The sequence below is a fragment of the Balearica regulorum genome, chromosome 9 (assembly GCF_011004875.1).
Source record: "Balearica regulorum gibbericeps isolate bBalReg1 chromosome 9, bBalReg1.pri, whole genome shotgun sequence".
In the NCBI taxonomy this organism is placed as follows: domain Eukaryota; kingdom Metazoa; phylum Chordata; class Aves; order Gruiformes; family Gruidae; genus Balearica; species Balearica regulorum.
This window is the reverse complement of record NC_046192.1, coordinates 15,308,534-15,334,713: the sequence shown is the minus strand read 5'-3', so window position 1 is coordinate 15,334,713 and position 26,180 is coordinate 15,308,534. Positions and strand designations below refer to the sequence as shown.

Here is a 26,180-nt window from a genome sequence, read left to right as displayed (position 1 = left end):
AGAGTTCATAGCAAACTTTCTCTTTTTATTAGTTAAATGTCTCTCTTTTATCAGATGTCCAATAAATTTCCTCAGATGAAGTGTTCTTTAATTACTTCCAGTTCTCTTGTGCACAAGATCATATCTTTCACTAATCTATTTTAGCTGCTGGTAGTTGTAGGAGTCCCAGCAGCCATACACTAACTTTTACAACTTGCTGTACAGGTGAATGGTAGCAGAATGAACCTGCCTGTATTTATTGAAAAGAAGATCAGTATTCAAAGCAGTGGTGGATATGTTCTCTTGGAAACTGACTTTGGACTGTGGGTGAGATATGATGGAAATCACTATGCAGAAGTGTCTACGCCCTCTAATTACAGTGGTCTGCTCTGTGGCCTCTGTGGTAAGTCATAGGCTTAGTCACTTTTTAGTGAATTGTGGAGGCTGGTGATTACTTAAACTTTTTTTCTTAGCATGTCATACTTACTCTACACACACTAGTCCTTGTCAAATGGACTAGAATTTACAGCTGTGAAAAAAGCTTGATAGAATTTTTCAGTTTCTAAGAACTGTTACTTACAAAATTCCTGGTAACATGCTATCCATTTGGAATGTTGTGAGGTATAACTGCAAATAACATTTTTAACCAAATAAATCCTCACTTCAGTTCTACAGTTTAAATTTAGGAAGAGTAATGATTTGCATGTGTCTACTTAAGAATTCCACAAATACATTTTCTGTTATTAGAAATGGGACTGTTGAAATTACAAGACTAGCTTGTCTTGTGACTTTCTGATTATTTTTTGATTTGGATCATCTGAAATTTCCTAGTTCCGTTATCTCTCCGTGGTTTTTCACACTTTCAGTTGAGGAGACCTACCTAAGAATATAATGGTGCAAATAACACCATTTGATCTTTAGTTCAACATTCTACAGATAGGATCCAAGGAAATGAGTTGGGTTTTTTTACCTAAGCAATTCTTTCTTGTATGCAATGTGATCTAGTGACATAAGAACTTACAGACTCCTTGTTTCAAGTCAACAAGTCTCTGAATGGCAGCTCCTGTCAGTGGTCAAAGTCTAAAACACAACTGAGCCCTTCTTATTTTGCCCAGTACACATTGATGCTGCATGTATACTCTCCCTCATTCATTGTCGTTTATTTTGCAGCCTGAAACCTAGGTTTGTTCTTCAGGTGTGAACTTCATGTGCCCCATAAATGTCTTTTTACCCTCACAGGTAATTATAATGGTGATCCAAATGATGACAATATAAAACCCAATGGTGATGTTGCAAGTAGTTCCACTGATCTTGGACAAAGCTGGCTTGTGCCTGAGAATAACACCATGTATGTATATTAATTTAATCATATGGCATTTGCAAATCAAACTCTATAAAATCAAGCATCCATCCACTCACTGGCTTTGTCATCCAGTACCATTTTACGTCTTCGAACTGCCTGCTAGAAGTAGGGAGCTGCCCCTTTACATTAAACAGGGAATGAGAAGAGGGCTCATGTCCTTTAAGTCTTGTTTTCCAAAGCAGGAAATGTCTGCTGAGTGTGAGGGGGGATAGGACTTCAGTCCAGTTCCCTGACTGGAAACCATAACTGATTGGATCCCATAGGTCTTTTTTTCAGCTAAGAATAAGCCTTTGAATAGCCCAGAAGGCATCGAAAACAGAGTCCATTCAGTGATAGGGCTGACATCAGCATTTCAAATAAGCTGGATAAAGTCTTTTGACTCTAATAAAATAGACCCTGTTGTGCAGGGTTGTCATGTGTCAATTTTTCACTGAAAATCTGATAGTAAGAGATGTGAAATACTCACATGATTTTGCTTGCTTTCTCCAGCTGCTCCAGTGGGACAGAAGAGCAATGTGATCCTGTTTTGGAGAGTGAAGCAAAGAAGAACACAGCATGTGGCATGATCACAGACCCAACAGGTAGTATGCTGGTACTTCTCTGTAAGTCATGTGATGGAGCACTTTATAGCTTGTGTTGTCTTCTCTCTATAGTCCATTGTTCTGAGCTCACAGTGGAAGCATATAAAACCTCCAGTGTGAATGGCCAACATAAAGCTCATAGGTTCTTGGTCATATCAACCATTCAGACAGGTGACAATGTGTCCATGAAAATTATCTGACAATGTGCGCAAGGAGCCATAGCTGGTCTTTGCTTTATAGTGACTTGTGCTCTGCTTGCTAAAAGAAATAGTTCGGAGGGCACTGTCATTGCATGTATTACAGATACTTTATCTGAAATTCTGTAGGTGTTCTGTGCATTGGAGAACCCCTGCAGTTGTCTAGAATTGGTGGCTTGCCTAGCCGCAACTCTTACTTTATGTAAACTATGTTGTATCAATCACACAAAAAGAAGAAAGCCTGATCCAGAGGGCCAAGTCTCATTGTGCCTGCTCCATTTCAAGTGTTGGTTTAACTTACTAAACAAAGTTAGCCTGGAGCTCTCACAATACATTTACCATGACAGAAAATACATAGTGGTAGTGATCTTATAATTCCCAGTTTTTTTTCTATCCTTCTGTATATCTTTCTTGATTTACACAGGAATCTTCAAGGATTGTCACTCCAAAGTTCCTCCAGAAAATTTCTTTGAAAACTGTGTTTACGACATGTGTTTCACTGGTGGACAGGCAACATCCTTATGCTATGGACTGCAGGCCTATGCTGAGGCGTGTATCAATGCTGGGATATGCATAGAGTGGAGGAATGCTACTCTTTGCCGTGAGTGTTGTGACTTATAAATATCTATTCTGGATTAAACTTCAAAAGTATGCACATTCTCCTATACCTTTTTCATGCATATTATTTCATTTTATGTAATGTTTTGAGTATAGTCTATCTTTTGTCATGTCTTGAGCCTGCTTCAGTTTCAGTACCATTCCAGTATTTGTGTAAAACACTAAATTTCATGAACATTTGGATACATGTAGGTCTAATCCTTAAAGTTTTAATAATTTTCTATTAGTTTCTTGGGAAAGTTTGATTACATTCAACTATCTTATGTGAGCTTCTCCATTGGGAAAGTAACTTGCTTTGATCCACTGAAAATCTACCATCCTCGATGTGAGCGGAGCTGGTAGTCCTCCATGCACAAATGCTTATCGATAGCTTCTGGTTAGAAAACTGGTTTAATAAGAGACCTTGAGAAACAGCTGTTTCTAGGAAGTTGACAAGTATTTCTCTATACAGCAAAGAAATCAAGTATTCTCACCTATCTCCCAAGTAATTCTCCTCAAAATGATTTTATGGGAAATTTCATATGATGAATTCACATTTCTTAGAATAAAGCTTTGCAGGAGTTCCACTGGTGCTGATTTAATGTGGCACTGGGCAGTTTTCTGCTTGCCAGGCATCTTCTAAAGGACCTGTATATCCACAAAGTACACACCTAAAGCAAAAAAGAAGTCCTCTAAAGGTCAAACACACTGAAATAAACCATAACTCTTCTCTATGGGTTTGGGGTTTGGGGTTTTTTTGTCTTTTACACTAATTTTGATTATACAAGTTACCACTGTATTACCTTCTGCAGATTTGCACCTTTTTTATTTTTACCTCTGTGGTCAACAATTAGCTCTGCATTGAAACTAAACCAAAAAAAATTGAGAGATTCTGGGAGCTGCTCAGTTTGGAAAAAAGAATTACTGTGACTTTAGAATGGCTTAAAAGCACCCAGTAAGTCAGCCCTGGGAGGACAGCTCACTGAGAATTCATATATAAAAACAAGACAGAGCAAGAAACAATCTTCTAACACTCCAAATCAGATTAAAGCTATGGATTCCATAGTCTGAGACAATAGCCCAGGACCTAACTATCTATTGCTTGATTATAGTGATAGAGAAGACTTAGTCACATTAAGAGGATTGACCCTGAAGTGCTCCCTCCATCAGTAATTCAACTAAAAACTGAATTAAGAACCTGACAAAGGGCAGGTACTCTGGCTAGATGACTGGAGATGTTGGCTCTAATTGCCTGAGAGGACTAAGAGATCCTCCTGTAGGGACAGAAGTAAATGAGAGTCATATATAGTGATTTATCACAGAATCTAGCCAGAAACAGTATTTAGGGGGGTTTTAGATGACAGAAATAGACAAATGCTTCAGGATTTCTGTAAAATGTAATGTCTTCCCTGGGGAGCATGCTCTGAGTGATAGACGCCAAATTCTACCATGAGCAGAAGGGATGTAACAGTATGATATATTTTCCTCAAGGAGTCTCAGTGAAAGTTAGAGCCTGATTTTTTTAGTTCTACTTTTAAATGTATGGCGGGCATTCAAATAGTAACAACAGTAATGGGGCCATATCTGGCGGTACGTGAAGAGGTTCTTCTATTCCTTTTATGAAGTGACTTTATGTCTTTTAACCTGCAGAAAAAAGTTTACTTAACCAAGCACAATTAGTCCTATATGATCACATTAGACCTAAGGTCAAAGCGAGCATACAATGTTTGACGTTCTTTGTGAGGTAAAGAGCAGGGTGGCCCACCTGTCTTACCCACCTCTACCAAAAGCCACCCATCTCACACTGCAAGACAATCCTTCGTACGCAGCACTCTCCAGTGTCAGACTTTCTAACAGCAATTTTTGTATATTTTCAGAACCAAACAATGAAAGCATCAGGAAAACTTTTGCTATGATTTTTTCCTATTGAGTGATCTTATTTTTTCTTTTTCTCTCTAGCAATGTCCTGTCCTGGAGGCAGCATCTACAAGAGCTGTGGTACTAGGTGTCCCTCTACCTGTTTGAACATCTCAGCGGTTGATTCCTGCAGTTCCTTACCAGTGGAAGGTTGCTTCTGTAAGGAAGGCTATGTTTTGAGTGGAGACAAATGTGTGCCAGAAAGCAGCTGTGGTTGTGTTGATGAAAAAAACCAGTATCATCAGGCAAGTTACCTCAGACATTTAAAGAAAAAAAAAAAAAAAAAAAAAAAAAGAAAGAACATCTTATGACCATGAGAGAAAAATATGTTAATAACTCTAACACAATTATTATTTACACCATTAATAATAACAAAATAGACTCACTTTGTCAGCCTTCTTGATTCGCAAGCTGTGTGGCTGCAATTGCCCAAATGATCATATATCATGCACATCAAATACTAGTAATTTGTTTGTCCCTTACGGTATTACCTTCCAGTTTATCTTATAGCATATACTTCTACACTCTTTTTTTCCACTCAGCTGTATGAAAGCTGGTTCACCAGTTATTCCTGCACTGAACGCTGTACCTGCAGGACTAATAACACCATTGTATGCACATCCTGGGAGTGTGGAGTCAGAGAAGAATGCAGCATTCAGGATGGTGTGCTGGGCTGTCATTCCAATGGTAAGTCCTGTCTCAAAATGGTCCTCCATGTCAATTCCATAATTAGATCCTCCTTCTAGCTTTATTATAAATTTCTTATGTGTTGGCACAGACGTCCCAACTGACTGCTGCCAGTGCTAAGAGCTGAAAAGACATGATGATCTCTCTTGCTAGCACAGATCCCCTTCTGTTGTAGTGGGTATCAGCAAAAACTGATGCTGCCCCAAAGCCTGCAAGGTCATCTGGGTTCCTTTTGTCTTGGTAACACAAATTCAAGTCCCACATCACCAGTGCTGCTAGCTCTAAATTTGCGAATAATTGAGAACTGCATTTCTGAGAGTCTAGGTGATGGCAAATGCATTAAGTATCTATGTATATAGAGGGAAATGTATTTACTTTTACATTTACATCTATATTTATACATATAATTATGTATTTTTTATATAGCTAAGTAGAAAAGTTCTGTATTACTCTCAACTACCATAAAACATAGCTACAACTGCATATAGAAATGTATAAAGAGGTTCATTTGCTGCCAAGTTGCCAATTTGTACATAATTTGCAAATTAAATTTAGGAGACACTTTCTGGAAATTTCTTATTTTCAAATAAATGTCATTGGCATGAACCTGAGATACCTCTGTGAAGGTTTGCCCACATAATAATGATCAGGATTAGGTTGCTGCACTAATGCAAACATCTTTGGTCAGCTGAATCCATGGTGAAATCCAGTTCAAAGTTCTTAGATAATTTTTTCACCTTCAGGCCAAGCAATATGTCAAGTGGCAGGAGATCCCCATTATTTCACTTTTGATGGAATGATGTACACTTTTGTGGGTACCTGCACCTACACCTTGGTTGAGGTTGTCAAAGCCAACAGTGTGATTCCTATAACCATCCTTGGAAAGAATGAAGACAGAGGACTAAGAGGGGCCACATATCTGAAAGAAGTCTACATAGATGTGTATGGTGTACGAATCACCCTTCAGAAAAAACAAGGAATCCTGGTAGGTGGTAGTGCTCTTTATTCTGGCAAGAATTATCTTAAAATTAACTCACTACAGCAGCTGTAGGAAAAAGGATCTTCATGTTTACTAAGGAATATGTACATGTATGCTTAATACTTGTGGGCACCTTCATTAACTGGATATCATGGGGAAGTATCATTTCTCACTAGTTCCCAAGGCTTCTGGTTTGGGTTTACAGTTCTGTTGGCTGTATCTTGGAGATGGAGCCCAGAGCCTCCAGACTGGCGAATTGTTTCCTTAACTGAAGAATAGGGCTGTTGTCAACCCAATCACCCATAGCTAGCTAACAAGAGCAGAGGAAAAGCAAGTCATACTGTATTGGTCTAGAATAGCATGGGGATCCATGGCAGTACTGGAGGCAGGGAATCCCTCTTATGGGCGGGCACAAGCTCGCTCACTACCAGGGAATCTTCCCAGCTCCCTGTTAAAGGCACAGGCCAAGTCCTGCCCAGCTGTCCTCAGCTGAAAGGCTGATTCCTGCAACCCATGGTTGGAATATGCAGTGGTGGAAGTGTAAAGGAGCTAAAACTGTCATAGGGAAATCTTCAGCACTGGAAGGAATATAGACTGTGAGCACAATAACTTTCATGGAAGAATGTCCATATTGACAAATGACATGTCTCTCCAGCTGAACAATGAAAGAGTCTACACTCCAGTGGAGAACCGGTTGCGAGGCGTGTCCATTGGAAACGTTGGCAGATTTATAGTAGTAGAAACTGACTTCGGTGTGATAGTGAAGTATGATGGCAATCACCACCTGGAAATCACCCTCCCAGAGTCTTATTTCTCAAAGGTAAGTTTTAGTACGTAAACATCTGGCACTGTTTCAAAACCACTGCTTTATGCATTTACTTTTATTTTGGTGTTTTGTTATTGCATCTTTCTTTGTAGCTGTATTGTAACACACCATTATTTTTTCCCTTTCTATTTTTTTCTCTTCACAACAATTTACTTGTGTTCCAAGGGGGTAGTTAGAGAAAACGACCTGGCTAGGGGAATACATCCAGCTTATAGAATTAAATGCCTTGAAGCCTTAGGGAACCACAGATTTACTGCAGTTTCTATTTTATTTCTCCATGGGTGCAGTCAGACACTAGTGAGTATGTCTGAACTGTCTGGTACAAGATTGGGGGGGGGGGTGATTTCATAAGCAATGAATAAGAAGTTATTGGGGAAGCTGATGTAGAGCGGCTTGTGCTTAGAATATGGTTCTTGTTCATTTGCAGGTACATGGCATGTGTGGTAACTTCAATGATAACCGTGAAGACGATCTGTCCTTGCGCAATGGTACGCTCGTCAGTGTCACACAGTTTGGAAATAGCTGGAAAGTAGAAGATGACAGTGATGAAGGGTAAATGTAACTTCTTTTCATACCTTCCAACTTCCTTTGGGAAACAGTCTCCTTTCAATTGTTTTGACTGTTTACTACTTTGTAACACATAAGCAGTGTGTATGTTTTCTTTTCTTCAATTTGAGGCTCAGAAAAAGCCTTCACCATAAGAAACCACTGCACAGGCCAGAGGGAAACCACAGCTGTGCTACTGATCTACATACGTGCTTGGGGAACTAGGCTTTGGGCAGTCCACAGTGTGGCATAGCCTCTGTTTATTTTACACCGAAAACACCTAGAGCGGGACGATGGTGTTGGGGAGCAGTGAGGGCCAGCTGCTCCCTAAGGGCCAGGGAGCCAGGTGTGATTGCACAGCCCAGAGAACAGGGGCCTCACCAGCCAGGGCCCATGCCACACTACTCAAGCAGGGCAGGCTCAAGGGTGGAAGCCAGGGTCAGCCAAGAGTCCAGATCACCACACAAGCTTGCAGTGATGAGACAGGTCTGAGGTCAAGCTGAGAAGTCAATCCTCTAGTCAGGGTCAAGTTCAGCAAGAGTAACAAGGGTCAGACACAGCATGGTGCTTGCCAGGCAGGTCTACTTCTGCCTACTTTAACTCATAGACAGAAAGCAGACTGTTATGCTTTCTGTGTTATTTGTTTAACACCTTTCAGTAGAAACAAACTTTTCAGTTTCAGTCTCCCTCTTATATATGCCTTTGAAACTTACACATGGCTGTGTCTGTGCTTTCATGCAGTTGTTTATCAGACTTAAGAGAAGATGATGTTCCTCCTTGCACTGCTGAGAATAAACCAGGCATTGAGAGCCAGTGCAATGTCCTAAAATCAGACAAATTCAAAGCATGTCATAATCTAGTCAAGCCTGAAGACTTCATACAAAGCTGCATCTATGACATGTGCCAGTACGATGGCATGAAGTCCGCTCTCTGCGACATAGTTCAAGTCTATGTGGACACCTGCAAGAATCATGGAATCACCATTAAATGGAGGAATAGCACATTCTGTCGTAAGTGCACAAGCAAAAAAATTGAAACTTGGATCGCTGACAGCATGAAAACAAATCAGCAGTATTAGGTCACCAAGTTATGTAAAATTAAATTAAACCCAATTCTCACAAAATGCAATTCTATTATGATTTTATGACTCCATTGTTGCACTGAACTATGTTCACATTAAGCTAAAGCCAGTGATAACTCAGGACTAGGAACGTTATGGATAGTAATGTGGAGATAGAATGTTTTTAGTAGAGCGCCATGAGATATTGCAATGAATCTAAAGTGGAGAAATAATATAACCAGAAGACTAAAACAAAGTGAGATACTGTGTTAGGACACAGGGCTCAATGCCTCTCACTGTGTTTAGGATGAAAACTGGCAATTTGGACAGTTGCTTATTAAAGGCTGCGTTCTTGGATTATTTTCCAATGTACGTGCCTCACTCCACCCATTCCACAAAGCTACAAACAAATTATGTAAAAATGAGTAAAGATCGCATAGTGGGTTTCTTTTTGTTGGTTTTTTTTTTTCACAATTTAGTATTACATTGTAGGATTAATTATCACATAATGTTGTGGAGGACAAAACAATTAACTGGTTAAAAAACAAGCCAGATGAATGTTGAATAGGACCATTAGAAATTCCTAGTTGTCTCCTTGCCAGGAGAAATACTGCACAAATGAACCCTTTGCCCTGCTACCCTGTTTCTTGAACTGTCCCCTTATGCATCTCTAGTCACTGGCAGAAATCGGGTATAGAGCTAGATGAATCTTCAGTCTGAGAATGCATATCTGTTCTTGCATGTGTTTTATGTCTGTGGTTCAGCTAGATATACACCTGGTTTGCATCACTGGAGGGCCAAACATTCTAAGGAATTTGCCCTAAAGATTCTCCTTTCTAGCAGTGCCCAAAGAAGCATTTGCAGCTGAACTGGAATACTGAATCTGAATGATCTAGTGCCAGGTGACACCAGCTCAGGCATACCTGTAGTAGAACTGAATCAGCAGCTCCAGAGAGGGTCTGATGATCAAAATCAGCTATTAAAAAGCAATTCTATACTACCATTCCATAAGCCAAGTTGTAACTTTCAGGCAGGCACATGTGTTTGCAGTGCACTTTCTAAATGAATTTAATAATGCTGGTTCTATTCTCTTCACCCACACAGCATTGCCCTGTCCAACCTACAGCCATTACACGGACTGTGTCTCCACCTGCCCATCAACATGCAATGACATTTTTGCCTCTTCCCTTTGTGAAAAGACAGAAGAGTGCACAGAGGGCTGTGAGTGTGATGATAATTACGTGCTCAGTAATGGCAAATGTGTACCTCTGAGCAATTGTGGCTGCAGGGACGACGACAACAATTACTACAGCGTAAGTAGTTTGTGGAGCAAATCTCTGGCTGCAAAGCTTGTAGAAAGTTGGTCCCCTGTCCATCTGAATGAGAGAGAGAAATCTTCAGGGTCTACCTCTTAAATACCTTTCATCTGACTAGTACAAGCTGCAGGCTCAGGTATTAGGAGGTGCAGGAGCTTGGTACTTTGCACCTGAGGCCAAAATTGAGGCATATTCAAAATTTGTCAATTGATCAGAGTTATTCAGGCAGTCTGTCCTAGTCCTGCTTTGTGTTCAAATTCTCATGCCAGAGATAATAAGATAAATGGACTGGGTTTCCCCCTCCCAGGCTCTTGGTGAGACCACACCTGGATTGAGCAGTTGTGGAATTGCTAACTAGACAGGTTGCACCTAGCCAGCCCCCACACCCTTTGCTATTGAGCTTTTATTGCATCGTGAAGCTGAGCACCTTGGTAACATATTATTAACACAACTTGTGTCCAGGCTGGGGACACCTGGATAACTCCACACTGTGCCAAAAGATGCCAGTGTCAGAAGAACGGTGTCATCACATGTAAGAGCTATAGCTGTGATTCTAAAGAAACCTGCGTGATCAAAAATGGAAAACACAAGTGCAATCCAACAGGTATGTGCGGGCAGGTCTTCACTTGGTGTTTCATGAGGCCTGGAGAAGGAGGAAGGGTGTGGGTGTCCATTCTTTCTTCCATGGCACTTCCAGACTTTTATACAGGCAGGTCTGACAGTACTATTGACAACACATTATTAATACAAAAAGGCCTCAGTTCTCAGAATAGAAAGTTCCAATACAAGACAGAGAATTTGTAGAAGGAAGTGGAACAACAGTTTGAAAATTTACTTACATCTAGAAACTTGACAGTTTAGTCTGACTAGATTAAATAAAATAATAATTAAAAAAAGATTTTCACTGCCTCTACCAAAACCAAACCTCAGATACATCTGTGAATCCTTTGGCAACGATCCTGGTTTTTCCATTGCCTGTTGATTTGAGAACAGAAAAAAATAAAGGCAAACTAGGACAGAGCAGATCTGAACATATACGTAATAGGCCAGTCAGAGAACCCTGGTGCTTTTCATCCAATGGTTGCTTTGGCTAAGCAAAGTTAATCCCATATTCTCTAGGTAAATTGGAGTGTTTAGGAGATAGCTTGTTGCCTAGTGACTCTACACTTCAATTTTGAAGAATAGTATGGCATGGGTCCTACTGTATTGATGACCAGTACAAAAGCATAATGCAAATCTAGCTTCCCCCTGCTCCATTTTGGCAAAATACCACAGCAGAGGCACTCCAGCACTCTTAACGAGAGCCTTGGTCCTGGGATAATGGTTTGCTCTGCGCTGAATGGCCAAGGAGAATACTTAGATGATAGTCACTGCTATTAGGTCTGGTGAACTCAATGATCAATTTAGTAACCTCAGAAGAAATCAGTGTGACAGCAGTGAGCCATCCAAAACTAGACATTGCTTTTCACGTTCCAATAATTTTGTAGCAACACGTTGCCGAGGATTATGAAACGGGCATCTCTAAGAGCCCACTGCAAGCCATGCTGTGTGGCAAAGTCATTCCTCTGCAGAGGACCAACGTGCACAGCTTAGTCTTTAGAAAGCGTATAAACCCCTGGTTCAGTTGGCTTGTACTGGCTCTCAGCAGAGGAATGAGTTTCTCTGGCCGTCTCTCCATTTGAGTGCCCATTCACTAGGGTGATGCCTGAGCACCCATCTTTAAGAGACCTGCATGCTAGCAGCAATCATTTTTATCTAACTTATGTTAAAATGATCCAATGCTCGGCATCTGGCACATGCACATTCAGACTGAAGAGTAATGAAGCTCTTCCCCTTTAGGTTTTGGGAAATGCCGGATCATGGGAGACCCACACTACATCACCTTCGACAGTCTGGTACACCACTTTCAAGGGAAATACACATATATTGTGGCTCAGACCATCCCTGACCTACCTGATACTCTGACGCAGTTCAGCATTGAAGGCATGAACTATCCTTTCCATCGAAATCGACACATTACTTACCTGAAAGAGATTCTCGTCAATGTTTACGGTCACACAGTGCAATTCAAGCAGAACAAGCAGCTTGTGGTAAGTGTCTCACTGACTGCAGAGCACAGAGAAAGGCTTTCCCTTGGAGTTAAATGCCTTTGAGTAATAAACGTCTGATCTGAAGAATTTAAGTATTAAAGCTAACTGTATTATTACAGCACTGCTATGGGGCAACCACAAATGTGATTTTCAGTTGCGTCAAGTCTTTTTTCTCTATAGCTACAAAGGATATAATTCCACTTAAAACAAATAAATTAATAAATAGACATTTAGGAATAAAACACCAAATATCCCAAGACTTACAATAAAGCCATACAAATTTTTATCAGTGGTAGGGAAAAGTGTGAATTATGCTAGGAAAATTGCATTTCCTTCCTCTTTATTGGTGCATAAGAGTACACATAACTCATACACACATTTTTAGCTCTGTAATAGAAATCTCTTAGGATGATATGAAAAGACTATGTCCAGATCACTTTTCTCAATGTATGATTTTGTTAACTTTAAAAATTGAATACTGAGGTTTTTACCTGGTTAAATTATCTGATATATTTATCATAAAACCAGAGAAGAGGAGTGTTCCTTTGTGGCATTGACCTGTATTGAAGCCAGATTTTATTTTGGCCTATATATTATTAATTTAAACTTATTCTTTCCCTTTTAGTTGGATGGCGTGAGGGTGAGACCCCCTGCTCATCCTCATGAAGGTATTCGTATATATCAGAGGACATCAAGAATTTACCTGGAGACAGACTTTGGCTTATACCTGAGCTTTGATGGCAGTCAAAATGCAGGTAAGTGATACTAAGACAATGTGCAGGAATATTTATGCACCGTCTCAAAAACCATTCTCATTCCAAAGAAGGTCTAACCCCAAGGCAAAATTAGAAACCTTCACCCTTCGAGCCTATGGCCCTTTGTGATATGAACTTCCAGAAAATTAAAACAAAAAGTGTTTCCCATGAACCAGAAAAAACATAAAACTGGCATTTCTTTATCTGAATCCACCTGAACTTAGGAGAAATGAGATATAGAGTCAGACTGTTCTACCTTTTTCATGTTAAGTAAGGCCAGAGTGATAAAAACAAAAGCAAATCACTTAAAATTGCTGATCAGGATGATGGGATGAAGTCTGGATCTGCCCCTTTGCCAGCTTAACTGAGTCACAGGACTGAGGGCCTCAAGCTGTAGAGCAGTAAGTGCATCCTTTTACATGCTTCCTCTCAAGCCTATTCCAGATAATCCCATTCTTTAGTATTTCTCAGCAGGACTCTTATATCACATACACACAATTCAACTAAGTTCAACACACATTACCTCCTCTGTTCAAAGCAGAGTTACTGCTGATTTACCACAGAATATAGCCATGTTATTTCTGAATGTATGGTGAAAGTGCCAGGCTGTTTATACACATGACCATTATTCTAAACCCAAAAATTCCAACTGCAGAAAGAAAAGGTCTGTTTTATAGGAATTCTGTTTCTTAATGAGCAAGTGGATTGTAAGCGAAGGGCAAAAATTTGGTAGTGCATTCCGTTTGTTCCAAAGCGGTAAGCACTAAGAGCACTCAGGTGATGATGTCATATTATATAATACCTTATTGGCTGCAAGAAATTACTTTTTTCATGACAGAAAGAGTCATGAATACACATATGAACATGTATGTTCAGGGCTGTGTTCATATTCTTTTCATGAGGTCCATTGTCACATGACCAGCTCCCATCTGAATCATGAAATGTGGTACTTAATACTGCTTTCCACCTCTTCCATACACTCAGAAGCAAAGACTTCTATTTAATGGGTTTTGGTTTGGTTTTTTTTTTTTCCCCTCTAGATATAAAGCTGGCCAACACCTACATAAACAGAGTGGAAGGCTTGTGTGGTAACTTTGATGGGAGATACAGAAATGACTTCACAAATCCAGATGGTGTTTGGGTGAAGAACGTGAATGTATTTGGTGAGAGCTGGAAAGTTCCTCTGAAAAGAACGTCTCGTGTCAGGTACTTAATTTTCTACTTAATATCCATGGCAAGTACAGCCACTGGAAGTGAGTGAATTAAGCCATAGTTAATATCCAGGAATAATTACAGTGTCTGATTTCCGGTCTTTCTTCTTCCCTTGGTTTGTGTAGGGACTTTCCCCGCACATTACTAAGGTGAACTCTCAGTGCCCTTCTATCTAGCCAAAAGAGGCCTGAACTATCACTGCATTACTCCAGTTCAGCATCCCCTCCTTGGAGTCGCAACCATTACAACTGCTAGGGCATAAGGATGAATAAGATCTTTGCCAAGCTTATGGTTCCTGGCAAAGATAAATACATCATGCTGTGCTGGATGGACCTGAGGGCAGGCAAATCCTGGTTCAGTGTCATCCCTCCCCCTGGAACATGAAGGTAGCCTTGAAATACATCAAGATGAATTCACAATTCCTCCCAGAAGATGTTCTTGACGAGTCTGATTTCTTTACTTTCATGGCTATCTAGTGTTTTCTGCCAATTCACAAAATTAATTAAGGACATTCTTCTGAGTATAAATGAGTGTGATATTTGTGATCAGGCAAATTCTGTGCCAATTAGTCCATTCACAGAACATTGAAACAGGTAGGGAAAGAAGTGTTCTTCCTTCCTTCTCAATTTGCTTTGAAAGACCTTTGGAGGTTGCTTAGCCACTAACACAGAACTTTTTCAGCAAGTAAATGGAATTGTATTAGCTGTCAGGATATAATTTGGCTGCAAGAACTTGTCTGCCAGAATAGCGGAAAGCAGTATGTAGGCTACTGTTGAGCATAAAGGAGCGCTGGAGGCTGTGCCTAGAGGAGAATTCTGGCGCTTCAGGCATGCAGCCAGTTGTTCGGTGAAAGTGAGCATATGTCCAAGAAATAGTGGCCTATTCCAGATGTATCATTCTCACTAATGTTCAAATTTTATTAAATAAATTGGATGAAGGAGGCATTGGATGAAGCCCGTGTCATGCAGAATTTCCAAAGATATAATTAACGCTCTCCCTTTTGATTTAAATACCCATAAATCTCTGAGATAGTAGGAAGTGTTCTAGTACATCTTTGATTTGCTTTATCTATCTCCTTCCCATTAAGGATAAATCATGAGAGAGAAATAAGCTTACACTTATACCACAAGGCAGAGGTACTCTTGTGGTGTTACTTAGAGAGTAGTACCATGAATGCTGGATGTACAGAGAACTGATGGTTTCATAATGACTTCATTTCAAGGCGAGATGTCAATTCGAAAGATGAGTCTGAGGAGGAACCAGATACAGGGCTCTTCCAAGGCTGCAGTGAAAATCAGCTGGAGGACAAAAACAAAACTTCTAGATGTCAAATCCTGACTGAGTCAAATGGTCCTTTCGTAAAGTGTCATTCTACGGTCTCACCAGACTTCTATTTCACGTAAGTGGCAACTGCAGACAGTTGTTCTCCCCATTTGCTAAATCATTTTGGTGCTAGTTTCTGACAAGAACTGTGCATCTTCAGTCTCCAGGGTATTAACAGGAACTGAGGATAGTACGTGTCTTTGGAGAGCTGGGCCCAGTGCTTTTGTTATTGATACATTTAAATCCCCTTATTTATTTTTAAATAGTTGTGATTATCTCTCTTTCCATCTATTTAGAGTTTCACTTTTCTGTTGGCTTTAGAAAGTAGCTTTCCTCTTTTCCTACACAGAAAAAGCAGCAGTGTTAAGCATTATACCTGTAGGCTGGGAGTTCCAGTGTGCTCACAGTGCTCATAAACATTCAGTGAGGATTTGGTTCCTGGCTCTATTAGTTTCCTTTTAGCAATTCTAGCTTCATAAAGTCTAGCCTTCGTGCTATAACCACAAGCGCTGAAACTGCCAGTGACACTTCTTGAATCTTTCATGGAGAAGTCCAAAAAACATCTTCGTGAAGAGTAACTAACCCAGTACCTTCAAGAAAGTTCCCTCTGCTCAGTTTCAAGGCTGGTCTGGCCTCTTACATATACAATTCCTACACAGTTAATTTTGAGCTGCATGAAACCTATTGATTTATCCCCACATTTTCATTCATCCATCATCAGTCACAAAATTGCCAAGTAGCTGCCAGTTTTCTTTAGTCATATAGTTGTAACTAATGTTTAAAGATGCCCACTTCCAAGGCCCTCTTAGCTCTAAGAACATAAATGTATCTTAAGCCAAATAAACTGGACCACCGGCTTCAAAGTATATATCCTGATTCTTAACATAAGCCTACTTTTCTCCTCACTCTAGAATTTGGTTGGGCAGCCTGTTTTACCTTCTTAGCGGTTGCCTGATTTTTCTGAGGTGCTGCATACTTGCAGATCCCATTCATCTCAGATCTCAATACCTTTGAAAATCAGGCTGTGGATATTCAGGTGATGAGCAAAGCTGAGAAGGTAGCACTAGCAAACAAACACAGGGTAAAACAGAATTCTCCGTCAATATTTAAGGCATATGGACATGACACCTATGTATTGAAAGATGTGTGTAGTCCAGCTATAAGACTCAGCAGCACTAAAAAGTGCTCTAGGAGCAAGATGCAGCCATGCTAGCCCAAACCAGAAGCAGATAGCAAAGAATAACTTACTGTGACAAGCTGCCAGGTACCTGTTTATTGCTTGTTCATATATGAATACCTCACACGTTAGCAGCAGCTGCACAACAAATGACCTTCCCAATCACGTGGCTGGGGATCTTTTCTATTCCTCTGTTCTCCTGTCAGCAAGATACAGGAAAATGGCACTAACTCAGAGTCAGGCAGAAATGCAGCTGAAAATAAACAATAACAAAGGTACTGGGAATGAACACTTTCTCATGTTGCACATAGGAGCTGCCTGTTTGATATGTGCGTGGAAGGAGATAATGATACTACCTTATGTCGCAGTCTGGAGGAATATGTGCTGGCTTGTCAGCAGCAAGGAGTCAGTATGGACGGCTGGAGGCAACAGACAGTTTGTGGTAAGCACAGAAAGAACCAGAAAGTATGATTTCTGCCTAAAAGACTCAAAATCTGAGATATGAGGCTTTTTCTAGACACACCATATATCAAAGCTTTTCAGGGAGTAAAAGTATGTTGATTCGCACTTCAGTCACTGTTCACAGTTTAGCATGCACACTTGCTCTTCTGGCCTCTCTTCTGTATCCTGCGCTGACTTTCGCATTTAGACCCCCACTTAGAAAACTAGTTAGAAAGCAGAGCAGTCAGCTTCCCTGTCGGCAGAAGTTTTGTGCAAGAGGAAAAATTGTCCCCATTCCCAACTGGGGAAAAAAGTTAAAATTTCGGAGACCATCACAAGCCACAAAGCAGAAGGAAATAACATTTAATTTCAATCTCTTTAAATCTACAAAAGACACTAATTTTTTTTTTTTTTTTTGCCTGTGAAATTTCAAGATAAAAAAGATTCAGCTGAAAACTCCAAATCTTTCAGACTAAAAAATGCTGAAATAAAACTGATAATAATCTCAAACCTTTTTTTTTTTCCTAATTTTTTTCCCCAACTTCGGAGATTCATCAAACCATACTTCCCCTGCATCACCCTTGGTTAGTTGACTTTGGGAACTGTGTTTCACCAGGAATAGAGAGTTGTGAAACAGCTCTGGTAGTTGCAGGGATGGCTACCCTGAACGTGTGAGAAGTTATTTGAGATCAGTGAACACCAGGAATGAGACCACAGCATACAAATACCTTTGATGGTGCATTTCCTGACTTTCAAGTGCTTTACTTACAACTTCAGTACTTTTATATATGTGTGCACATCTCTGTGTACATGTGTTCATCATAGTGCCTCCTACAAAACGGAAACGTCCTCTGGATCTCAAAGGGCATTGTGTAAGTAATGCACAGCAGCCTGCTATAACTGGACTCTCCTTATTTTTACAGGTATATCATGTCCTGCCAACAGCAACTACAGCTCATGCATGTCTGCATGCCCAGCATCCTGCAATGACCTGACCAGCCCCTCTGAGTGTGAATCACCTTGTGTTGAAGGCTGTGAATGTCTCCCTGGCTATGTTCTTAGTGGTTTTGACTGTGTGCCTTACAAACAATGTGGCTGCACGTACCTTAACAAATATTATGAGGTACAGTCTCCCTGTGCGTCACACAGCTCCTGCAGCACCAAACAACATTTTCTTCTGCTAATTATTTTGACAATCTCCTTATTCTCTTCAGCATGTAATTTTGCATTAGAAACAAAGGGCAATTGTTTAATAAAAGTTGGTCTCTGGAGAAAGAGAAGAGAGAGTAGATCACTTGGTCTGCCTCTGAAAGAAATTCTGCCTGCCAGAATACTCAAGGCAGGCACCTGGAGAAAGTACACAATTACACTCTGACCCCCCACATTAATTCTTCACTGACCTGGGGCTCAGATCTCACACCCCAAACACTATTTTCTTTTTTGTACAAACTACTACAAAAAAATATAATCTGCCCTGCTACCATTCATTAAGGCATCATAGAGAGTAGCATGGGTCCCCAGTGCTCCATTGCTGGTTTTTCTGACTGATTTCATTTACTATTTATAACATTTAACTGCTGTCTTCCAGATTGGAGAAATATTCACCACTGATGACTGCTCTCAGAGATGCCAATGCACAGAAAGCTCCACTGTCTCCTGCTCTAACATAGTGTGTGGATCTGATGAAATCTGTGGCATTTCAAACTACAGCCGTGGATGCTACAGGAGTGAGTCAACCGCTATCACATTGTCTTTGATGCTAAGAAGTCTTAGCTTACTGCTTATAGGACATCCCTTGGGGATAGCTGCAACAGTGTACAGAAGAAAAGCCTAGTGGGGATCCTACTTTGATGTTTCATCATAGAAACAGTCTTTCTTTCCCTTATTCCTGTTGTCAAATACAACTAATGTGCCATAAAATACAGGGGATGTCCAGCATTAGGGGTCAGTGTAATCTAAGCAAGAACAGTTTTCTCAGAGTTGGATTGTCTGAAGTGTTTCTCCTTCCTTTTTGCTAGGTGGACCGTGTATGCCAAATCCTTGTAAGAATGATGGAGTTTGCTCTGAAACTACCAACAGCACCTCTCTCTATTTCTACTGTGAATGTTCAGAACTGTACACAGGACCAAGCTGTGAAGTTGAAAAGATAGGTAATAAAACTATTTTGGATTTCACTGTCCACATTACATATGCCACTTTCAAAAATGGGTTTCATTATGGAGAAGACTGAGCTTGCTCTTCATTTCCATGCTGTGAATTAGTAACCCAGTGGGTAAGAGCTTGGTCATCCAAGCAGAAAGAAGGGGTCAGATCCCCCAGTGGAGAGGTGCTAGAAGGCATGACAGAAGGGCTCTGTAGGGGCATACAGGACCCAGGCCTGACACCACTCCAGAAAGCTACATTCATCAGGAAACACAGTATAAACCAAGCAGACAGGCAAGGGTTGAGGAAAAAAAAATCTGTTCGCAGTATGGTTAGCTTTCATTGACAGGGCTCTTATTTCTTGTTCAGTTGAAGAGCCTCCCACAGAGGATCCTGAGAGCCATACGATTGCCATCATCATTGGAGTTGTGGCAGGTGTAGTTGTTATCATCATTCTCATCTCCTCTACAGTGTACCTGTACAGGTAAGGCTTTTCCCAGCTTTGCTACGTTCAGCAGAGTCAAGACACGTATGCCCTTCTAGCACCCGTAAACCTCAAAACTCCCATCAGTCATGTACCTGCAGGGCCAGAAAGGAACCACAGCATTCAGGATCTCATTTGAGGAATGTGAAGGAAAACTTTACTTTTTCTCAGAAATGAGCACAAGCCGTTTCCTTTACACAGGGCATATGCATCACTATCACAAAACCTGGGCTTCTCCAAAATCTGACTTCATTCACGCTCACACTGTTGTTTAACCTCTCACTACAGATAAGAACAGAAATTAAATATGGTTGTTCTTTTTTTTTTCCCATTGTACAGAAGGAAGAGAAAGACAGATAAAGCTGTGATATCAAGGGATTCTTCTTTGAAATGGTCCAGAAATTTATCGAATGACAGAATACACGAGCAAGATTATGGCTGCATAGTGAACACTGCATTTGAGCAAAATTAATCCCAAAATATATACCTATACTTAGCAATATTTTTCCAGTTGATATGTATTACTTTCTGCTCTTTTAATAGTGTTTCTAGTACTTTCAGAAGAAATAATAATAAATAAATCATTGCATTTGCTGAAAATCTTTGAAATTGTTCATCTAAAAACTCTCTTGGATCTCATGTTGTAGACCCAAACTGAAATGTGTCTTAAATCAGAGACTGTATTGTCCTCAGAGGCTGTTTGAAAAACACAAAATCCAGACAGAATTAGCCAGCACAAGTGTGCTGCACACCATCACATATACCCCTCTGATAGATGTACAAGCGGTAGACTGATGGGGTCAGAATTAATTATAGCATCCCAGGCAGGTCTTGATGAGATCATCTTACCCAAATCCTTCCATGGGGAAGGGATTAGCTGGACACATTTCTTGTTCCTCTTCTGGCAAGGCATGTCCAACTGGGGAGAGAAATACATAAGAAGATATTGAGCTCATCTGGTGACAGGTGTAGTAAAATAGATGACCCCGTTGCCCCCCTTGGGAGTGCTGGACTGGAAGAAGGGATTGTTTGAAGGAGAGCTGCCTCCTTGCTGTCAGAGTAGAGTGGATGAGAAGTGGGGTTGTCATCAGCCCCCTGCCTGTGGGTGCTAAGCAAGAGCACAACTTAACAGACACTTTCTGAAGAATGAGATACTGTCATAAATTCTCCTTGGTGTTTTTTGCAAACTCTGAAGCTGCCACCATCTGATGAATGTGGGTAGAGATATGCATCAGCTCAGTCCCAGACCATGCTAAGGATCCCCCCACAGCAGAAGATCAAAGATGTCTGTGGCCAGACACACACCCCACATCAGATCATTCACAAGGCTCAGGGGACTGAGGCTGCCTGGGCCTTGTACAAGCCTTGAACACATTTCTAGTGCTAAGAGTGAAGCTTTGGGATGTAAGGAATTCATCATCAAGCCTTCTCTGATGCTCTTCCAGTTCTTTGCGGGTTCACTTCAGGTTACGATGAGGGACAGTGTGGGCTTCCCATTGTTTCTGCCATAATACTGGTTATTATTTACTTACCCTTTCTCCCTTCCCTTTCTCTTATATCCATAAACTCATATGTGCCGTTAGCGAGAGAAGTATTTCTAAACTCTGTGAACAGTTAGGTAGATAAAAGCATTTTATTCTGGTCTGTTCAAGAACGTGCCAGCTGTCCATACATGCACAGCTATTTTGGAGAGGATGTGAACAGAAAGGGGCTTTCAGCCTCGTTACATAATGAGAATGAGCCACCACAAGACCTACTCGCGCACAAACGAACTGTCAACCTTATGCTGGAATTTCACCACGATCATAAAAGCATCTTTCCTGCCTGTTCAGCGGCAGCTTCCTATTGTGCTCTCATGCTTGTCAACAGTGCCATTCTGTGCACGCTGAGCGGTGCTGACCGTGCTCGCCTCCCCTTGCAGTCGGTGGGAGCACAGGCCAGTCCCTACCCTGCAGGATCCCAGCCCAGGCCCTCCCAAGCAACAGGGCCCAGCTGTGCCGAGGTCAAGCAGATTTCTGGGTTTTCATGGATACACTTCTTTTTTCAATATCACAAGAATTGCCTTGGCTCTCCACTGCAAAGTTTTGCAATTCAGGCTTGAATACAGAGCGCAGAACTGCAATTCAGTGCTCCACTGAATTAACTACTTCATGTCAATAGAAGCCAGACAGATGATAAATCTGCTGCTGCTCTGATCTTTTAAATCAATTGACTTGCTCACCTGACTTTTGAAATGTTGGGCTTTAAATTCACTGCTTAGCTCAACTCACCCAGAGGACAGTTTTGTTGATAGTGAACCCTTCTTTTTAGCATCCTGCGCTGGCAATAGCCAAGGAGACAGCAGTACCCGCTCGGCTGTGCTCAGGCTGCCTGCACTGCCATCCCTCAGCTCACAGGACTCTGGCCGGGCACAATCATGAGACTCCTCTGATGTCCTGATGGAAATTCCTGGGCCACAACACGAAAGATACATGAAACAACCTAGCAACCCCATTGCCCTAAAATGGCCACTGGAATTTACTCTGAGCTCCACCTCTTTGCTTCTCTTCACCAGCAAAGTGAAACGGCAGCACCCCCTTTCCCTCTCGGAAGGTGCCCTGGTGAGGGATGCTCACTTACCCCTCGGCCCTGCAGGACAGCCGCCCCGGCTCCGCACACCGGAGCCCACCCCCGCGGCTGGCAGGGCTCCGGGCGCCGCGGCAGAGGCTCCGGGCGAGGAGCGGCCCGTGTTCCCCGGGGGTGGGACGAGTAGGAACACCCTCTGGAGCGGAGCACAGCGGCTGCTGGGCTGGCTAGGATACAGGCAGCTCCCCAGGGACCGCGCAAATGCCGCCTGTCCAGAACCCGGCTATTTATAGCGGACGGGAGGAGCCAGGACCTGGCCCAGCTTCCGCCGCTGCCCCCGCCCCGGAGCGGCAGCCCGGGCACGGCAGGAGCGGGACGGGCGCTGGGGGTGAGCGGGGCGCTACGGGGGAGCTCGGGGGGAGGGAGCAGGTATCTGCCAGCAGGATGTGGCCCCCCGCCGGGGTGCTGAGTGCTGTGCTGCAGGGGTGCCCAGCTCCCGGGGGTGCCCTATGGCCTGGGGACGGGCTCGGCACGACGGGCGCCCTCCTGGGGAGCCGCGACCCTCCTCCGGAGCTGGCCCGGTCCCGGCACAAGCTGGAGCCCCGAAAGGAGCACGGCCTGAAGGGATCAGCGGAGTCTTGCGGTGGCGGCGAACAGTTCGGCCCGCCGGCTCGGGGAGGTGGCCGTGCGGCAGGCTGAGCCGGGGACGGGCGCTGCGAGGTGGATGCCAGCCCGTAATGGCTTCATCCTTCGCCTGCAGCGCTTGTCGGGAGCGGGGGGTGGGGGGGGGATGGTGCATTTCGTTTCTTGCCCTACACCCACGCGTCGCTGCAGGCAGGAGCGGCCATCCCGAGCAGGGCCCTGCAGAGAGGGGAACCACCACAGCAGCAGTCAGGTACCACCTGACGATGCTCCACGGGCAGTACGAGCATGCCAGCGTCAGGTCCTAATGATGTCCCTGCCTGCGATCCCCCAGCAGATGCCCTGTGCACATCCCAGACCCTCTCCGCCGTGCCTTACATTGAGCCTGCCCAGCAAGAGGGGCACGTCCTGACCTCATGTTCTTGAGATGGCAGCTATCGCCAGCTTCAGCGCCACCTGCCCCGGCGACCCTGAGCCCGGGGACCTGATTGAGATCTTCCGGCCCGCTTACCAGCACTGGGCCCTTTACCTGGGTGACGGGTACATCATCAACGTGACACCTGTAGGTAAGGCTGGTGCAGCCCAGCAGGGTGCAGAGGGGGTTTTGGGGTGACCCAGGAGCCCTGTCTCCCTCCATGGGCTGGTGTTGGACCTGTGTGTGTAGATGGCCTTTCCAGGAGCCAGCCAGAAACCTCTCTGAGGTCTCAGAGGGGCCACACCTTATCTCTTGCCTGGCTCATCTCATCCCTGCCTTCCCCAGATGAAGGGCCCCCAGCCACGTTCACTAGTGCCAAGTCAGTGTTCAGCAGAAAGGCCCGGGTGAGGATGCAGCTCCTGAAGGACGTGGTGGGAAACGACACTTACCACATCAACAACAAGTACGACGGCACCTACGCTCCCCTCCCGGTGGAGGAGATCATCCGGCGTGCTGAGTACCTCATCGACCAGGAGGTGTCCTATGACCTGCTCGGCAACAACTGCGAGCACTTCGTGACGCTGCTTCGCTATGGCGAGGGGGTCTCCGACCAGGTAAGTAGGATGCGGTAACCCCCTGCATGCCCCACAGGACACCTTGCTGCTCTGTGTGAGCCCCAGGACCAGGGCACAGCCTGCAGACCGTGTCGGGACAGGGAAGCCCCAGGCATGGAGTCCAAACCATCACTGCCTCTGGCCTCACGAGAGACCTTGGCCCAGGAGGTTCACTGTGGTCTGTCTGCACCCTGACAGCGCTCTCTTACTGAATGCCAGAGCCCAAGGATAAAAACCTGGTTGTTACCCCCTGTATGGGGCAGGTGTCTCTTTCATTTAATTGCCATGATTACCTCTGCCTGAGGGTGAAAAAAAAAAAAAGCTAATCATGTTTCCAGCCTATGTTTTACTTCCCCTCTGCAGGCCAAACGAGCAATTGGTGCCATTGGGTTTGTAACAGCTGCTGCCGGTGCCTTCTCCTTGCTGGGCTTGCTCCGGAGCAGATCCAGAGAGAAACAGTACTGATGGGCCACCAAGATGAGCTCGGAGCAGGTCAGGGAGCCCCTGGCCAGGAGGGACCCAGGACAGTTTGTGGCCACCGCTGCCACTGAGACTCACTAACAACTGTGTTGCCCTTGCTGAGAGCAGCCCTAGCCTGTTTGCCACAGCTGCTTTTATTTCATTGCCTCTAACGATTTTTGTGGTAGTCTGGGAGCACTTGCAAATTCTCCATCCTCACACCCCCGTTTTCCTTCTGAGGGCTGGCACAGGCTTTCTACACACATCCTATTTTTATCAGCTACATTGTGTGGGCTCTTTTTGTGGGTAACCTATTTAAACCTTAACACTTTTTTTTTTTTTTAATCAAAAGTAATGTAAAAGTATTGCTGAGGGTTTATTGTGCGTCCTCCAGCTGAGGGCCCAGGTTCCCAGGCCTGTGAAAGGGCAGACAAGGCACCTGGTGTGCCTCAGAGCCTGTGCCTGCGGTGCCTAAACTGAGCCGCTCCTGCGAGGGCGGGAGGTAGGTAGGAAGGAAGGGCAGGTCTTACAGGCTGTATCCCTCAGTGTTTTCAGCGAGTGCTCTGGTTTTGGCATGATGCTGTTTTGCTCAGTTTTCTCCTGCCTGGAGAGCATCCCTTTGCCTGGCTTCTCTGGCTCCAGTCTGGGGGGATCCTGACAAAAAAACCCAGCTAGCTTTTTCCCTGGCAGCTGTTTGTTCCAGGTTGCGGCCACTGTGCCACTGAAGTTTCCTTCTTCATCCCTGTACACGCAGTAATTGTTGGCATTGGACCTGACCAAGCTTACTAGGTGATCTCAAGGTCTCTTCCAACCCAAACCTTTCTATGATTCTAATCCTTGGTCTGCCAAAGCACCGAGGTTTAAAGAAAGACCACCATGGATTGCAAGGGCAGCCAGGAGCCTTTGTCCCCCACAGCTGGGCCGTTGGCTCTTCATTGACCAGAAGTTGAATTCAAGCAGTTTGTACCTCCAGCACAAGTAAGATCTTGCTCCAGCGAAGCCAGGGTGCCCATGGTGCTGTGGGCCATGTACCTGGAGAATGACCTGTGCAGCACCTATGCCCCATTTCCAAATCTACAGAGCCCTGTTATTTCCTTGTCACAAAGCTGACATGTGGCTTGTCTTAGAAAAAAATGGTTTTGGGAAAGTGTGATTTATTACTCTTTATCAGGAGTATCTGGCTTGCATGTTTGGAACCATGTTCTTTGCAGACCACATGTAAGAAAATTAAATCCTGTGTTGTTTTTGCCACAGGCCGCTGCCTGTGTTGTGAAGAGATGAGAGCAAAAGAGCTGTCTGTAAGAGACTTGCTATTTTTGTCTGTTCTTAACACATACGTAATGGGATCAGAAGCTTTTTTTTTTAAACATCAGTTGTTTCAGTGTTTGAAATAACAAAGCCAAGACTTCTGGTCATATTTTGTAGTGCCCTCTGTTACTACATTTAAATAAAGTTCTTTTTTAATATGGGAAAATATAATAAAACCAAACCTGAAAGTCCTATTTTGCTTCCTGCAAATGTAATGAAAAATTCTTTCATGGCTAAAACTAAGTAGGTGGTCGAACAACTTGAAGGTGAAAGAACAAGTAAGTGAGGGGCTCAGCTTCTTGTACCTGTCCAGCAGCTGCGTGCCAGAGCACATTGAAACCCCTGCTTCTTGCACGACCTGGTTAAAGCAAGAAGCCAAGGCTTAGCCCTGCTTTCTGCCCTGTGACACCAAACCTGGCAGGGGCAGAGCGTGAGTTGGGGGGGGGTGTCACGTGTGCCTGTAGCAGCTGTGCTGTCCTCTGCCTTTACAAGCTTAAGCGGTGCA

The 26,180-nt window shown here is 43.3% G+C and overlaps 1 protein-coding gene and 1 long non-coding RNA gene across 3 annotated transcripts; one reads left to right on the top strand and one right to left on the bottom strand.

Annotated features, from left to right (window-relative positions):
• Positions 1-17,317: 17,317 nt before the first annotated feature.
• On the bottom strand, positions 17,318-22,373 carry LOC142602999 (uncharacterized). The gene is made up of 5 exons (XR_012836871.1): positions 22,292-22,373; positions 21,943-22,120; positions 20,522-20,591; positions 19,768-19,954; positions 17,318-18,312 (listed from the first exon to the last, which is right to left on the bottom strand). It is a non-coding gene; the product is annotated as an uncharacterized LOC142602999 (long non-coding RNA).
• A 65-nt stretch (positions 22,374-22,438) lies between these two features.
• PLAAT1 (phospholipase A and acyltransferase 1) lies at positions 22,439-25,869 on the top strand. 2 transcript variants are annotated; one of them, XM_075761232.1, is made up of 4 exons: positions 22,439-22,625; positions 23,217-23,445; positions 23,640-23,908; positions 24,272-25,869. In XM_075761232.1, the coding sequence occupies exons 2-4, from the start codon at positions 23,307-23,309 to the stop codon at positions 24,371-24,373; spliced, it is 510 nt and encodes a 169-aa protein (XP_075617347.1). In that variant the 5' UTR covers positions 22,439-22,625; positions 23,217-23,306; the 3' UTR covers positions 24,374-25,869. The 2 variants fall into 2 exon arrangements, with proteins under 2 accessions (XP_075617347.1, XP_075617348.1); XM_075761233.1 differs by having other exon boundaries at positions 23,214-23,445.
• The last annotated feature ends 311 nt before the right edge of the window (positions 25,870-26,180 follow it).

What these genes read in the sequence shown, in the direction of transcription:
- PLAAT1 (XM_075761232.1), top strand. Translation starts at nt 23,307, where the DNA reads ATGGCAGCTATCGCCAGCTTCAGCGCCACCTGCCCCGGCGACCCTGAG. An exon ending in CATCAACGTGACACCTGTAG is followed by an intron (nt 23,446 to 23,639) that starts GTAAGGCTGGTG and finishes TGCCTTCCCCAG; the next exon opens with ATGAAGGGCCCCCAGCCACG. An exon ending in GCGAGGGGGTCTCCGACCAG is followed by an intron (nt 23,909 to 24,271) that starts GTAAGTAGGATG and finishes TCCCCTCTGCAG; the next exon opens with GCCAAACGAGCAATTGGTGC.